The sequence below is a fragment of the Arachis ipaensis genome, chromosome B8 (genome assembly GCF_059453495.1).
Source record: "Arachis ipaensis isolate K30076 ecotype BB chromosome B8, ASM5945349v1, whole genome shotgun sequence".
Lineage (NCBI taxonomy): Eukaryota > Viridiplantae > Streptophyta > Magnoliopsida > Fabales > Fabaceae > Arachis > Arachis ipaensis.
Genome location: NC_142443.1, coordinates 96,794,704 through 96,810,080, shown reverse-complemented (window position 1 = coordinate 96,810,080; position 15,377 = coordinate 96,794,704). Strand labels below are relative to the sequence as shown.

At 40.1% G+C, this 15,377-nt stretch overlaps 1 protein-coding gene across 1 annotated transcript; it reads right to left on the bottom strand.

Annotated features, from left to right (window-relative positions):
* Window positions 1-338: 338 nt before the first annotated feature.
* LOC148548927 (uncharacterized) lies at window positions 339-834 on the bottom strand. The gene is made up of 2 exons (XM_088495672.1): window positions 430-834; window positions 339-350 (listed from the first exon to the last, which is right to left on the bottom strand). The coding sequence occupies exons 1-2, from the start codon at window positions 832-834 to the stop codon at window positions 339-341; spliced, it is 417 nt and encodes a 138-aa protein (XP_088351798.1).
* Between the last annotated feature and the right edge of the window lie 14,543 nt (window positions 835-15,377).

The following is a 15,377-nucleotide window of genomic DNA, read 5'->3' as shown; positions in this document are numbered from 1 at the left end:
CATCCAATACGGTGCTATAGAAATTGGTCCGGCTCCAGGAACCAGATCAATACTAAACTCTATCTCTCTCTGAGGTGGAAACTCAGGTATATCATCCGGAAAAACATCAGGAAACTCCTTCACCACTCGGATTTGCTCCAAGTCTTGTTCATTAGTTTCTGAGCTAGCCGATAGTAGAACGTAACCCTCTAACCCACTATTACTAGAAATAACTCTTAGGGAATTCAAATAGAAAGTACAAGACTCAACTGGTTCAGTGTGCATTTCAGATGATGGAAATGTAGCAATTCATTTAAAACAATCAAGGAAAACATGATGCTTGGACAACCAATCTAGACCTAAGATAATATCTAAACCACACAAAGGCAAACAAACCAAGTCATGTATAAAAGTCCTAGCCTCAATAACAAAAGGCACCTGTTGACATACTTGACTAGTCAAGGCATTTTGAGATGTGGGTGTACGAACAATTAGATTATAATTTAACATGGTGAAATCTAATCCCAACTCATGCGCAACAGTCTCAGAAATAAATGAATGTGATGCACCAGAGTCATACAGTACAGTTAAGAGTCGAGATTTGACATAACACTGTCCTTGAATTAGGGAGTCTGATTTCATTGCGTCATCAGCAGTCATAGCAAACACACGTCCTTGCTGTCGCGACCTATCTATTCCTTGTACTGGCTTCTTCGGACAGTCCTTAGCCATATGTCCAGGCTGACCACAAGAAAAACAGATAACGCCTGTAAGCTGACAAGGTCTACCTCCATGCTCCTTTCCGCACTGCCTACATACTGGTCGCATCTGCGCCTGCTGAGGTCGCTTACCCATATCCTGTCTCATTCTTCCTCTATTCCTCCTGTAGGACGTGCATGAACATTTCTATTCTGATTGTACCTTCGTGAAGGCATTGCTCCCTGCTTAAAATTCCTTCCCTGAGGAGCTGTATACCGATTATAATTCTGAAAAGAAGATCCTGGGCGATTCATCTGAGCTGCAGCTATCTTCTTAGCACAGTCCTCTACTAGCTGACTCTTATTAACCAACTCCACAAAATTTCGTATTTCCAATGGAACCACTGAGTTCAACAAATCTTCACGGAGTCCCCCTTCAAATTTCAAACATTTCCACTCTTCGAAATCTACTGGATTCCCTTGACAAACCTTGGAAAAACGACATAAATCTTCAAACTTCCTTGTATACTCAGCAACAGACATACTTCCCTGTTTTAACTGCATCAACTCTATCTCCTTTGCCTCACGAGTAGCTCTAGGAAAGTACTTCTTATAGAAATCTTCTTTAAAAACATCCCACAAAATATTACCCTCATCTTGCTGCAGTAAACGTTGAATGCCCTGCCACCAGTGCTGAGCATCCCCTTCCAACATATAAGTAGCAAATTCTACATACTGTTCTTCCGGGACATGCTGTGCCCTCAAGGACCTTTCTATGCCTCGGAACCAATTATCAGCTTCAGTTGCTACAGTCGTACCCTTGAACTTCGGTGGATTAACTTTCAAGAAAGCAGCTAATGTCATAGGCCTATCATGATTCATGTTATCTCCATCACCGTTCCCACCATTCTCACCATTACGGTCATTGTTACGCTCTCCATTACATTCCCCCAAACGGTTAACTGCTCGTGTAGTAGCAGTCGCCGTTTCACGCACAGCCTCAGCCATAGCGTGAATCGCAGCAAACAGATTATCATCGTTTCGTGACGGATTGTTAACAGTAGACCCTTCCCGATCGCTACGTCTCCGTGGAGGCATCCTGATTCTGTTCATACCAAACAATCAATACCAAGGTGATCAGTCTTAATACCTCAAGTTGGGCGTGAACATTATCAGAATGAAAGCACAAAGACATTCATGCAACACATATCACATAGATACCCTATAAGCATGAGACACACCACAGAGCATGCAATAAAGCATGATTCAGTCCATTCCCCATGCTCTAACAGGAAGAACCACTCTAATACCAAATTGTAACAACCCAACTTCTAGCATGTCTAGATCATACTAGAAATCAAATGTTACCAACTTGTTTTTCCTTTTTGTATTATTAATTAATAAATATAAGCCTGTACATTGTTAAAACCCCGCGAATTTTACAAGTAAATTTTTTTTTAACAAGAATAATTTAAAGTTGCATACTTTTCATATATCAAGGGATAATTAAACGTTCACATACATAAGACAAAAGATAACAGAATATGGAACAACACACTATAATATACATCATGTTACATAAGTGGTTCAGTTATATAAGCATAGAGCTATAGTACAGCACCCCTAAGTCAGTGACTTATATAGTATATACATATATGTACAAAAGACGCCCCAGGGCCTGGCCTGACCAAAAGCCCCTAAGTTGGCACCCAGGCTAGCCTAACTCTATGATATGCCTATTCCCTCTAATCATGCTAACAAAAGTGAGGGAGACACTCTAATGTACTGAAGTTAGACTAGGCGTCTCAAAAAGTCTCCTCAATCCTGGTCCAGAGTACCTCACGGAAAATCACCAGGCGAATGGTGATGCTCGCCTGCTGGCGCCTCGCCTGGCTCATGGTCATCGCTGTCATAGGAGATAACTATGAAGTTAGGATCTTCCTCTAGATCTTCTTCTTCCTCGTCCTCTTCTTCTGCCGGAGTGATAGCAGAGGAACCACTGTTGGCCACAAAAACCATAAAAGGATAGCTACCAAACAAAATACAGTCTGGAGAAGGAGGTGGTGCCTCCATGATCTGATCATACTCATGTCCCTGCTGCTCATCAAAGACAGGAGGCTCGATCGGCTCAGGTAAAGGATCAAGCTCGGGTGGCAACACAGGAACACCCTACTCATCAAGGACAAAAGGTGCAGGAGGTGCCTCATGGATAAGCTGGGCAGGTATAGGCTCATCAGGTATAGGAGGTTCAGGTGGAAGAGGATAGTCAGGTGGAGGTGGCATCTGCTCCTCAGGATGAGGTATCCCAGGTCCGCCGGGGTGTAACCAAGATAAAGGAAAGTCATAGGGTGCATTAGGATTAAAGTATGCTGTCCTAATAGGGTACTGGAAAGGTCTACCATGAACTACATAATTACGGATACGAAGTACCGCACAATAGATGTAATACTCGCCACACACCGGGTCCTCGTGGATGTACGGTGGATCAATCTCGTAGAATAGGACTCCCGTGTCCATCTGTAGAGGTGTAAGGGGTAAGAACTGGGGAGTTCTTAGTAAGGTCGGGGTTTACAGTTAAGTTCATTTATAATGTCCGTGGTCATAGAAGTATAAATAAATATAGAGTAATATGTACATAACAGCAACATAAACTAACACATGAGCAAGAGAGAAAATAGGAAATAAATACACATTCACACATTAATATGCAATCACACAGTTATGCTCAAACAAACAAGGAATAGAACAAGAACATAAGAAGATTAGCAATAAATAATGCACAAACAAGTATGATGTATGTCTGTCCCTACTACAGGTAATGAGCTCATTTGTCGGTTTCGACCCGCACCCGACGCAATCCGACCCTCCAGGTCAGATAAGGCCTTCCCAGAACTTAATCCCAGATTAAGTACCGCATACCCTCTACCAAGTACTCTCGACTTGCAGGGCTGGTATTTGCTCAAATCTCAATATACCGCAGGTATGCGAGTCAGGCCTCTACCAAGCATTCAGCTTGCAGGGCTGGTACTACTCTACCGCAGCCTGTCTGGGAAGCAACATCACAATACGGGCGTCCTCGCACAACATTCACAAGCATTGCCCGAAGGCTCATAATTCACATATAACCATACTCTCCATCACTTAGCAATCATCATAAATCAAGCATTAGAACATCACAGAAATCTCATTTTACAATTCTCTGTTTACTCTGTAAGGTCAGGTACACAGCTATATCACTTTTAACTCCTTTTCTTTTTAACTTAAACACAGGTTTCAAAATCTTGTTTATTTACCTCATATACCTCTATATCTTCTCTTATACCTCTTCTTAGGTGTTTAGTAAAGGAAATTAGAGAATTTTGGACTCAAATCTGCCTTCTTGAGGCTTTCAAGGAAAACTGTCTTTTTATTAATATTTTATTATTATTAATAAAATAATATTATTATTAAAATAATATTATTAATAAAATAATATATTAATATTTTATTATTAAAATAATAATATTTTATTTAACTTTCAAAAATTGCATTTTGACCCCCAAACTTCTTGGAAATTGCACTTTGACCCCTATAACTTTTATTATTTGCACTTTAGCCCCTCAACTTTTGATTAATTAATTTTCAACTCCAAACTTTTTAATAATTGCATTTTGACCCCAAAACTCCTTGAATACACGTTTTCATGTTCTTCCAAAAACCAAAAACATTTTTTTTTCCAAAAGTTCATCAGATTTCTGCTTGATTTTCAGCTAGTTTTTCAATCTTTTCGGAAACCGATTTGAACCCGATTTTTATCAAACCAAAGAGAAACTTTTCAACCATCAAATACACATCAAATATGCATAAAAAATCATGATTTTCATGGCTGGAATGTCACGTTTTCCAGCAGCACCAACAGCCACTTCAAAACCATTATAAACATGATTTTCAAGCATTAAACAACAAGTTTCCATTATCAAACCATCACACAAACACCCAAAATCAAATCTCAAGCAACAAGATCTGGTTTAACACTTCAAGAATACAGCCAATCATTGATTAATTTACCAAACCTTACCTCTTTTGCTGCTGTCCAAGATTGCACTAAAAACAAGCTTCCAGAAGCACTTTTACGCCTATTTTAACATCAAAAACAACTTTAGAATCTTATGAACCATGAAGGCTGAAGCTTCATGATGATGAAAAGAAAGTTTTCCTCACCTTAAGGTAACTAGAAATCACGTTTTCTTGGAGCTTTTGGTGATTGAATAAGAGATCCTAAGAGAAAACATGAAGAAAACATCATTAACTTAAGGAACCACCATGGCCGAATCTTCAAGGAGGAGGAGCAGCCTTCATACCTTGATTTACTCCATGAAAAGTGACATAGAAATGAAGAGGAGGAAGAGGTGAACACTTTGGTAAGATTAGATTTTTGATAGGGGTTTCGGTTTGAGAAAGAACGGAGAAAGTAGCTCAGGTGTTCATGGAAGCTTCATGGTTTTCTTTCATGGTGTTCTAAGCTTTTCCAAGAACAAAAATGATAGCCAAGCTGTCCAAGGGAGGCCGTGGCTTTTGGATGATGATTATCCAAAAGTTACTTGTCAAAATATCTCAGAAAAGGATAATTACTAAAACTAGATGTATTAGAACTTAAGTAATTACACTACTAATGGATAAAAATTAAGTTACTTAGTGTAAATGACACTAGTAACTGGATAATCATAAGAGTAAAAGATATATGATGAAGCATTAGCAGTGCTAAGTTCATCTAAGAATGCTGGTATTATTCGTTACCGGTACATTTCAAGCTCAGTTATTATATTACTAAACATAGATCAACATTAATCACAGTAGAGAAGATAATAATATAATATTCTGAATAAAATAATAATATATGAATATTATATTAATATAATTTTTCTCTCGAAATTCGTGACCGGCTTGCCACATAGAGACTAACCACGGAAATCAGAATTTTGAAATTCGGGCCCGAAGTGGCTCAAAAACGTAACTCTTCGCGACGTGCCTACTTAGATTAGGAGAGGTGTCCTGTGCAATCAAGCTGCTGACTCAGCAGCTTGATGACGCAGCACCTGTGCAGTGGAGGTGCTTATATGCATAGAAATTCCTAAAAATTCTGTAAAAATTCTGTTTGATCCCGAAAAAGCGCCGTTTCTTCGGGGCTAGGCCGTTACAACGGGGGGCTGGTAGCAGCATCTCCACCATTGGAACCGTCATGGCTCCCTGGGCTGGTAAATGAAGTGGAGTCCGGGGTGTCTGGGTCTTCTTTAGGTGGGTGGTTACCAACAAGTAGCTTCTTGAGATATGTAAATATGCGCTTGTTACGGCGCTCTCTTTGCTTTCCTTTTTGGTCAAGCTGGTCTAGCCTCTCAAGTATCTGATGGAGCAGTTGGTTTGTTGAAGGTGCTTGTGATGTGGAAGAAGAGGGGATATCTTCTGTTGGTTTTGTGTTCCGGTTGATAGTGGCTGCTGGAGGTCTGATATACTTCCTGTTTGGGACGTATTGATCATCTCGTGGAATCATGGCCTTGGTGTCCCCAGCTTTATAGGAGACTCCGACTGCTGAGACTATATCTGAAACCAAGGCGAAAAAGGGTAGGTTGCCCGCAATTTGTACGTGTCCCATAGCATACCGAATGTGTCTTGGTAGATTGAGGTGCTGGTCTGTAAGGATACACCAGAGTAAAACAGCCATGTCGGCGGTGAAGGAGGACTCGTGAGTGCTCAGAAAGACGTAATGGGACATGATCCGTGCCCATACTCGAGCCTCCAAGGTGAGTGCTGAAGCCAATATGCCCTTAGGTCGAGAACGATGGTATCCGTAGATCCATATGCTGCCAGGTTATGCGATAATTTTGAGAACGGCGTCCCAGTCAAATTGGTATGTCTGGCGCTTGAGTGAGGCTTCTTGGAATGCGTCCAATCCTTTGGGAGCAGGGGAAAGATCTAAAGCTTGTTGAATGGCCTCTTCAGTTATGGGGACTTGCTTCTGACGGACATAGACAAACTGCATGGTTGGCATGTGAAAATTGGAGTAGAATTCGACTACCCATGAAAGATTAACCTGCCGTGGCTGTCTCCGTAGGAATCCCATTGTCTTCACTCAATGCGGGGCTCAACAAATTCAGCAATGTTGGTCGGGAGAATAAGAAGATATTCATTATTATAATTTCTTTCATCCAGGATGGGGAATATCTGCTCACAGTAGCGGTTAGTGAACCGCGTAGTGTCCTTTGCTGGAAAGGCTTTCTCTTTTTCATTGACCTTGTTGATCCTCTTGATTCATTTTGTTGAGGATTTCACCGCTGTTGAAGATGGTTCCACCATTAATGCTCTTTTTGTTTCTCTCCTTGCTAGAGGTTTGGGAGTAGCTTTCTCTTTACCTTTCTTGATGGCCATCTTGAAAAAGGAAAAAGAAAGTAATATGTAAAGCTAAGGGTTCAAACAAGGGAGTGAATATTATGAGTGATAATCAATGCACGGTAAAGAAGTATGTCGTTAACACATGGTCTAGACTACATGTGAAAAGTTCATCAAAGGTAATATAGCAAGTGCATGTGATGGCAATTAAATGCAGGATGTTTATTGGTATGCCGGCAAAGGCATGAGTAGCATAGATTAAGCATTCAATGTCCAAGTTAGATTACCAACCCTTTCAAACTAACAACCTGTTTCTATTGACAATTATATTTAATTAATAAAATATAAAAGGGGTTTGTGAAAAACAGGCACTAAAGTAGTAGAATAGAATAATTAAAAATAATGTACAATGCCATACGGGCTTTTTCACAAACACATAGCATGCATGGTAAAGATGTTATTGAAAGTAGTGAATTGAACATGCAAGCAACCCTTTAAGAAGTAATATTAATTGTCAAACAATTTCACAATAGTGCACAAGTAAAATATAGAAGAAAATAATCAACTAATTAAATTTCTAACACCAATTAAAGGAATAAAAGGAAAGAGAAAGAAAAAGAAAATATAGATAATGAAAGTAAAAAGAAAAAGGAAAAGAAAACATAAACATAAATAAAAGTAATAATGGAAAAGTAAAAAGAAAAAAGGAAAAGATCCTTGAGAATGGATGTAAAAAAATAAGGGAGGAGAGAGTAAAAGGTGAGAAAGAATAGAGAAGGAAGAAGGGAAAAGAAAGAAATAAGAAGGGAAAAAGAAAAATTAGGATTTGGGGAAGAAAAGATATGATATTTGGCTAATCTGGATAATCTGTGCGCTGCGTATGACGCGGACGCGTGAGTCACGCGGTCGCGTGGTGTGCGATGTTTCTCACGTGACGCGGATGCGTGGGTCATGCGGTTGCGTGACTTGATTCGTGCTAGTGGCACGAGAGCAGCCTCGCGTTCGCGCAACTCTCTATTTCAAACTCATTTTGCCAAAATTTAGGGTGACGCGTTCGCGTGGGTGACGAGATCGCGTGAATGGCCATATTTTGCAGAACGACGTGGACGCGTGGGGCACGCAGTCGCGTGATAGGGCCTGTGCTTCCAGCATCATTCCAGCCCAGCTCCATCGTAACTTGCTGCCATACACCTCTTTTACGTCGATTTTTAGGGGCACGCGTTCACATGGTTGACGCGGACGTGTGGGGAGGCTACTTTTCAAAATGACGCGGACGCGTTAGCGACGCGGTCGTGTGGGCATATTTGTGCCTAAGGCACGCCTCGAGCCACGCTTTCGCGTGACTTTCTGTTCAATTCTCTTTTCTTCCTAACGCAACTATGACGCGGACGCGTCAGCGACGCTTATGCGTCGCGTGCGTTTTTTTTATTATTATATATGCAGAATGCAAATGCAGAATGCAGGCGAATATGCAGAAATTATGAATGAACACTAGTAAAAACAAAATAAAATAAGATTAAGAATAAAAAAAGGAATGATTATACCATGGTGGGTTGTCTCCCACCTAGCACTTTGCTTTTACGTCCTTAAGTTGGACGCTCTTCAGACTCATTATGCTTCTGTTGGTTGGTCTTCCAAGAGGAAGACCTCTAGTTCTTTGTGATCCTTCATCTTCTCACCATGATAAAGCTTTAGGCAATGTCCATTGACCTTTAGAAATTTGGAGCTAGAAGGATGACGCAGGTGAAAAACTCCGTATGGCTCTGCCTTCTCTACTCTGTAGGGACCTTCCCATCTTGATCTCAATTTACCTGGCATAAGCCTTAGTCTGGAGTTATAAAGAAGAACTAACTCCCCTGGTCTGAATTCTCTCCTTTTTATGTGCTTGTCATGGACAGCCTTCATCTTCTCTTTGTATCGCTTGGAGTTGTCATATGCTTCTAGGAGAAGGTTCTCAAGTTTTGCTAGTTGCAGCTTCCTTTCGGCACCAGCTTCCTCAAAATTCATGTTGTACTCCCTCACAGCCCAGAAAGCCTTGTGTTCCACTTCTACTGGAAGGTGGCAAGCCTTTCCGTATACTAAGCGGAAGGGGCTCATCCCAATGGGTGTTTTGTACGATGTTCTATATGCCCAGAGTGTATCTTGTAGCCTGGCACTCCAGTCCTTCCTATGAGGTTTTACTATCTTTTCCAGAATACATTTTATCTCTCTGTTAGAGACTTCTGCTTGCCCATTGGTCTGGGGATGGTAAGCTGTTGCTACTTTGTGAATTATCCCATGCTTCTTGAGTAATTCTGTCAGTCTCCTTTTACAAAAGTGGGTGCCTTGATCGCTCACGATTGCTCGTGGTGATCCAAAGCGACAAATAATATGGTTTCTAACAAGGAAACGACAGTGTTAGCATCATCAATATGGGTGGGAATTGCTTCCACCCATTTAGAAACATAATCTACGGCTAACAGTATATAAAAGTAACCATTAGAATTTGGAAATGGACCCATGAAGTCAATGCCCCAAACATCAAAAATTTCACAGAAAAGCATAATCTGTTGAGGCATCTCATCCCTCTTGGATATATTACCAAACCTTTAGCAAGGGGAACAAGATTTACAAAATTCAGCAGCGTCTTTAAAATGAGTAGGCCACCAGAATCCACAGTCTATAATTTTTCTAGCTGTTCTTTGAGGGCCAAAATGTCCTCCACTCTCAGATGAGTGGCAAGCCTCTAAAATGGACTGGAATTCTGATTGAGGCACACACCGTCTAATTACCTGGTTAGCACCACACCTCCATAAATATGGATCATCGCATATATAATATTTGGACTCGCTTTTCAGCTTGTCTCTTTGATGCTTAGTAAAATTTGGAGGAAAAGTGTGGCTAACTAGATAATTAGCTACAGGTGCATACCAAAGAACTACTTCAGATACTGCATGTAAGCTATCAAATGGGAAATTATCATTTATAGGAGTGGAGTCATCCTTAATGTGCTCAAGGCGACTCAAGTGGTCTGCCACTAAATTCTGGTTACCACTCATATCCTTAATTTCTAGATCAAATTCTTGCAGCAGCAGTATCCAACGTATTAGCCTTGGTTTGGACTCCTTTTTAGCTATTAAATATTTTAGAGCTGCATGATCTGAGTACACTACTACCTTGGTACCAAGTAAATAGGCTCGGAATTTATCCAGAGCAAAAACAATAGCTAGAAGCTCTTTTTCAGTAGTAGTGTAATTAGATTGAGCAACATCTAAAGTCTTAGATGCATAAGCAATTACAAAAGGATCCTTACCTTCGCGCTGAGCCAGCGCCGCTCCTACTGCATGGTTGGAAGCATCACACATAATTTCAAATGGCTGGCTCCAGTCTGGTCCTCTCACAATTGGAGCTTGAGTCAGGGAGATCTTCAGCTTATCAAATGCTTGCATACAATCCACACTGAACTCGAACTCAATATCTTTCTGCAGCAATCTGGTTAAAGGCAATGCTACCTTACTAAAGTCCTTAGAATCTCCTGTAAAAATCTGCATGGCCAAGGAATGAACGGACTTTCCTCACAGAGGAGGGGTAAGGTAAACTAGAAATAACATCCACCTTTGCTGGATCTACAAAAATGCCAGTATTAGACACAACATGTCCTAGTACGATTCCTTGTTTTACTATAAAATGACATTTCTCAAAATTTAATACAAGGTTTGAACTAACACATCTGTCTAACACTCTAGATAAACTATCCAAGCAAAGGCTAAATAAGTCACCATATATGCTAAAATCATCCATAAAAACCTCCATACAGTTCTCAATAAGATCAGAGAAAAGACTCATCATGCACCTTTGGAAAGTAGCTGGTGCATTGCATAAGCCAAAGGGCATTCTCTTATAAGCATACGTTCCAAAAGGACATGTAAACATAGTCTTTTCCTGATCTTCGGGAGCTGTATGAATTTGAAAGTAGCTGTATAACCATCTATAAAGCAGTAATGGGATTTACCTGACAGGCAATCAAGCATCTGATCAATGAATGGCAAGGGGTAATGATCGTTGCGAGTGGCTTGGTTGAGATGCCTATAGTCAATGCAAACTCTCCATGAATTTTGCACTCTAGTTGTCAGGAGCTCTCCATGCTCATTTATTATTGTTGTGACTCCAGACTTCTTGGGTACCATTTGTACTGGACTGACCCATTCACTGTCTGAGATGGGGTAAATGATATCTGCTTCAAGTAGTCTGGTTACTTCTTTCTTGACAACTTCTAAGATGGTGGGATTCAATCTTCTTTGAGGCTGACGGACAGGCTTTGCTCCCTCTTCTAAGAATATTTTGTGCTCACAAACTTGAGGGCTGATGCCTACTATATCCGCCAAGCTCCATCCAATTGCTTTCTTATGTTTTCTTAGCATATTAAGCAGTTGTTCTTCTTTTTGGGAAGTGAGTTCCCTTGCAATGATAACTGGAAACTTCTGCTTATCCTCAAGGTAAGCATACTTGAGGTGTGGAGGGAGGGGCTTTAATTCTAATTTCTTTTCATGGCTAGGTTCTGGATCATCCGGGGCTGGTGATAATGGTAAAGGGTCTTCATTATGTTCAGAGGGTGTCCCCACACTTGGACCTTGCTCTATATGCTTCTCTTCTATTTCTTCTTGGTGAACTTCAGCTACAGTTTCATCAATGATGTCGTACTGGAAGATAGAATGATCTTCTGGAGGGTGCTTCATAGCTTCATTTAAACTGAAACTCATTGTTCTTCCATCTATCTCAAAGGAGTAAGTTCCCAAGAATGCATCCAGCTTGAACTTTGAAGTTTTCAGGAATGGTCTTCCAAGCAGGATTGATGATGGTCTTCCTGAGTCATTAGGGGGCATTTCCAGGATATAGAAGTCAATGGGAAATGTGAACCCCTTAATGCTCACTAATACAACTTCAGCAATTCCAACTACTATAATAATGCTTTTATCTGCTAACAAAAAACGAGCTGCCGACCTTTTTAAGGGAGGGAGCCTCAAAGTATCATATATAAACAAAGACATTATACTAACATACGCTCCTAAATCACACATGCAATCAAAAAAATTACACCTCCAATGGTGCAATTAACCATACATGGACTTGGATCACTACATTTTTCAGGTATACCTCCCATTAAAGCAGATATAGAACTACCTAAAGGAATAGTTTCTAATTCATTAATTTTATCTTTATGTATGCACAAATCTTTTAGAAACTTTGCGTATTTAGGTACCTTCTGAATAACATCAAAAAGGGAAACCGTTACCTCAACCTTTTTGAATATTTCTACTATTTTGGGATCAAGTTCCATTTGCTTTCTAGGCTTCCTTGCAAGTTGTGGGAATGGGATAGGGAGGGCGTTATTTGCAGCTTCTGCATCCTTTGGTGTTTCATTCTATGGTTGAGCTGCTTCTTCTTCAACTATGTTTTGCACGTCCTCTTCCTCTTCAGCATCTTCCACTTTCACCACATCCTCAGCTAGGACGTGTTCTGGTGAGCTTGGCTCCTCCTGGTTCCTCTCTTGCAATGTGGTTCCGGACCTTAAAGTGATGGCATTGATGCCACCTTTGGGATTAGGTAGGGGTTGAGAAGGAATTCCACTGGAGCTGGAAGGTTGATTGGTGGAATTAGGTGATAAATCTAACCGGGAGACGAGAGCTTGTAAAGTGGCAGTCAGACCATTTAAAGTAGAGTTCAGCTGCGTCTGCATGTCATGTTATCCTTGTGCAAGAGAACGGAGCATCTCGTCATTTGATAAGGAATTGGAATAAATGATATGAGGATCCTTTTGTTGGTTGTGATGGGGTCCTTGGGACTGTCTTAGGTGAGGTGCTCTGTAAGGTTGGTTTTGATTCTGTGTCTGTTGTTGTTATTGTTATTCCACCTCTGGTTTCCATTGTTATCTCTGCCTCCTCTGTTATAGTTGTCCCTCCAGCTATGGTTAGAGTTATCTCTCCAACCTTGTTTGGAGTTGTCCTGCCATACGTGGTTATAGTTGCCACCTTGGTTGTAGTTGCCACCTTGTTGATTGTATCCTTGATTCGGGCGGTCATGGAAGTTGTGAGTGGCTGCCACAGTGTTGTCTTCCTGTTGGAGCTGCGGACATTCGTCAGTATAATGACTATAATCAGCATAGATCCCACATACTCTTTGTGGAACCAACTTTTGTCTGTTTTGTGGTGGGATAGACTTCGAATACAATAATAAAAAGTCCTATTTATACTAAACTAGTTACTAGGGTTTACAGAAATGGGTAAATGATGCAGAAATCCACTTATGGGACCCACTTGGTGTGTGCTTGGGCTGAGCATTGAGCTTTACACGTGTAGAGGCTTCTCTTGGAGTTGAAGGCCAGTTTGTAATCTGTTTCTGGCGTTTAACTCCACTTTGCAACCTGTTTCTAGCGTTTAACTCCAGAATGCAACATGGAACTGGCGTTGAACGCCAGTTTTCGTCATCTAAACTCGGACAAAGTATAGACTATTATATATTGCTGGAAAGCCCTGGATGTCTACTTTCCAACACAATTGAGAGCGCGTCATTTGGAGTTCTGTAGCTCTAGAAAATTCATTTTGAGTGCAGGGAGGTCAGAATCCAACAGCATCTGCAGTCCTTCTTCAACCTCTGAATCTGATTTTTGCTCAAGTCCTTCAATTTCAGCCAGAAAATACCTGAAATCACAAAAAAATACACAAACTCATAGTAAAGTCCAGAAATGTGATTTTTATTTAAAAATTAATAAAATTATACTAAAAACTAACTAAATCATACTAAAAACTATGTAAAAACAATGCCAAAAAGCGTATAAATTATCCGCTCATCACAACACCAAACTTAAATTGTTGCTTGTCCCCAAGCAACTGAAAATCAAATAGGATAAAAAGAAGAGAATATACTATAAATTCCAAAATATCAATGAAACTTAGCTCCAATCAGATGAGCGGGACTTGTAGCTTTTTGCCTCTTGAATAGTTTTGGCATCTCACTTTATCCATTGAAGTTCAGAATGATTGGCATCTATAGAAATTCAGAGTTCAGATAGTATTATTGATTCTCCTAGTTCAGTATGTTGATTCTTGAACACAACTACTTTATGAGTCTTGGCCGTGGCCCTAAGCACTTTGTTTTCCAGTATTACCACCGGATACATAAATGCCACAGACACAAAACTGGGTGAACCTTTTCAGATTGTGACTTACCTTTGCTAAAGTTCCCAATTAGAGGTGTCTAGGGTTCTTAAGTACACTCTGTTTTTGCTTTGGACCTTGACTTTAACCGCTCAGTCTCAAGTTTTCACTTGACACCTTCACGCCACAAGCACATGGTTAGGGACAGCTTGGTTTAGCCGCTTAAGCCAGGATTTTATTCCTTTAGGCCCTCCTATCCACTGATGCTCAAAGCCTTGGATCCTTTTTATTACCCTTGCCTTTTGGTTTTAAGGGTTATTGGCTTTTTTGCTCTTGCCTTTTGGTTTAAAGAGCTTTTGGCTTTTTCAGCTTGCTTTTTCTTTTTCTTTCTCTTTTTTTTCGCCATTTTTCTTTTCTTTTGGTTCTCTTTTTTCGCAAGCTTTTGTATATTCACTGCTTTTTCTTGCTTCAAGAATCATTTTTATGATTTTTCAGATCATCAAATAACTTTTCTCCTTTTTCCTTATTCTTCAAGAGCCTACATATTTAACATTCATAAACAACAAATTCAAAAGACATATGCACTGTTCAAGCATTCATTCAGAAAACAAAAAGTATTGTCACCACATCAAAATAATTAAACTAGTTTTAAGGATGAATTGGAAACCATGTACTTCTTGTTCTTTTATAATTAAAACATTTTTCATTTAAGAAAGGTGATGGATTCATAGGACATTCACAACTTTAAGGCATAGACACTTAGACACTAGTGATCATGTAGTAAAGACACAAACATAAATAAAACATAAAGCTCAAAAAATCAAAAAACAGTAAAATAAATAGACAAGGATATTAAGAAATGAGTCCACCTTAGTGAGGGTGGCGTCTTCCTCTTCTTAAAGAACCAATGGTGCTTTTGAGCTCCTCTATGTCTCTTCCTTGCCTTTGTTGCTCCTCCCTCATAGCTCTTTGATCTTCTCTAATTTCATGGAGGATGATGGAGTGCTCTTGGTGCTCCATCCTTAGTTGTCCCATGTTGGAACTTATTTCTCCTAGGGAAGTGTTGATTTGCTCCCAATAGTTTTGTGGAGGGAAGTGCATCCCTTGAAGCATTAGTGGTTATGAAAAAAAAAAGCAATGCTTTTTCCACACCAAACTTAAAATGTTTGCTCGTCCTCGAGCAAAAGAAGAAAGAAAGGATGAG

Excerpts from the sequence above, each read along its gene's own strand:
- LOC148548927 (XM_088495672.1), bottom strand. The coding sequence starts at position 834 with ATGGGTAAGCGACCTCAGCAGGCGCAGATGCGACCAGTATGTAGGCAG.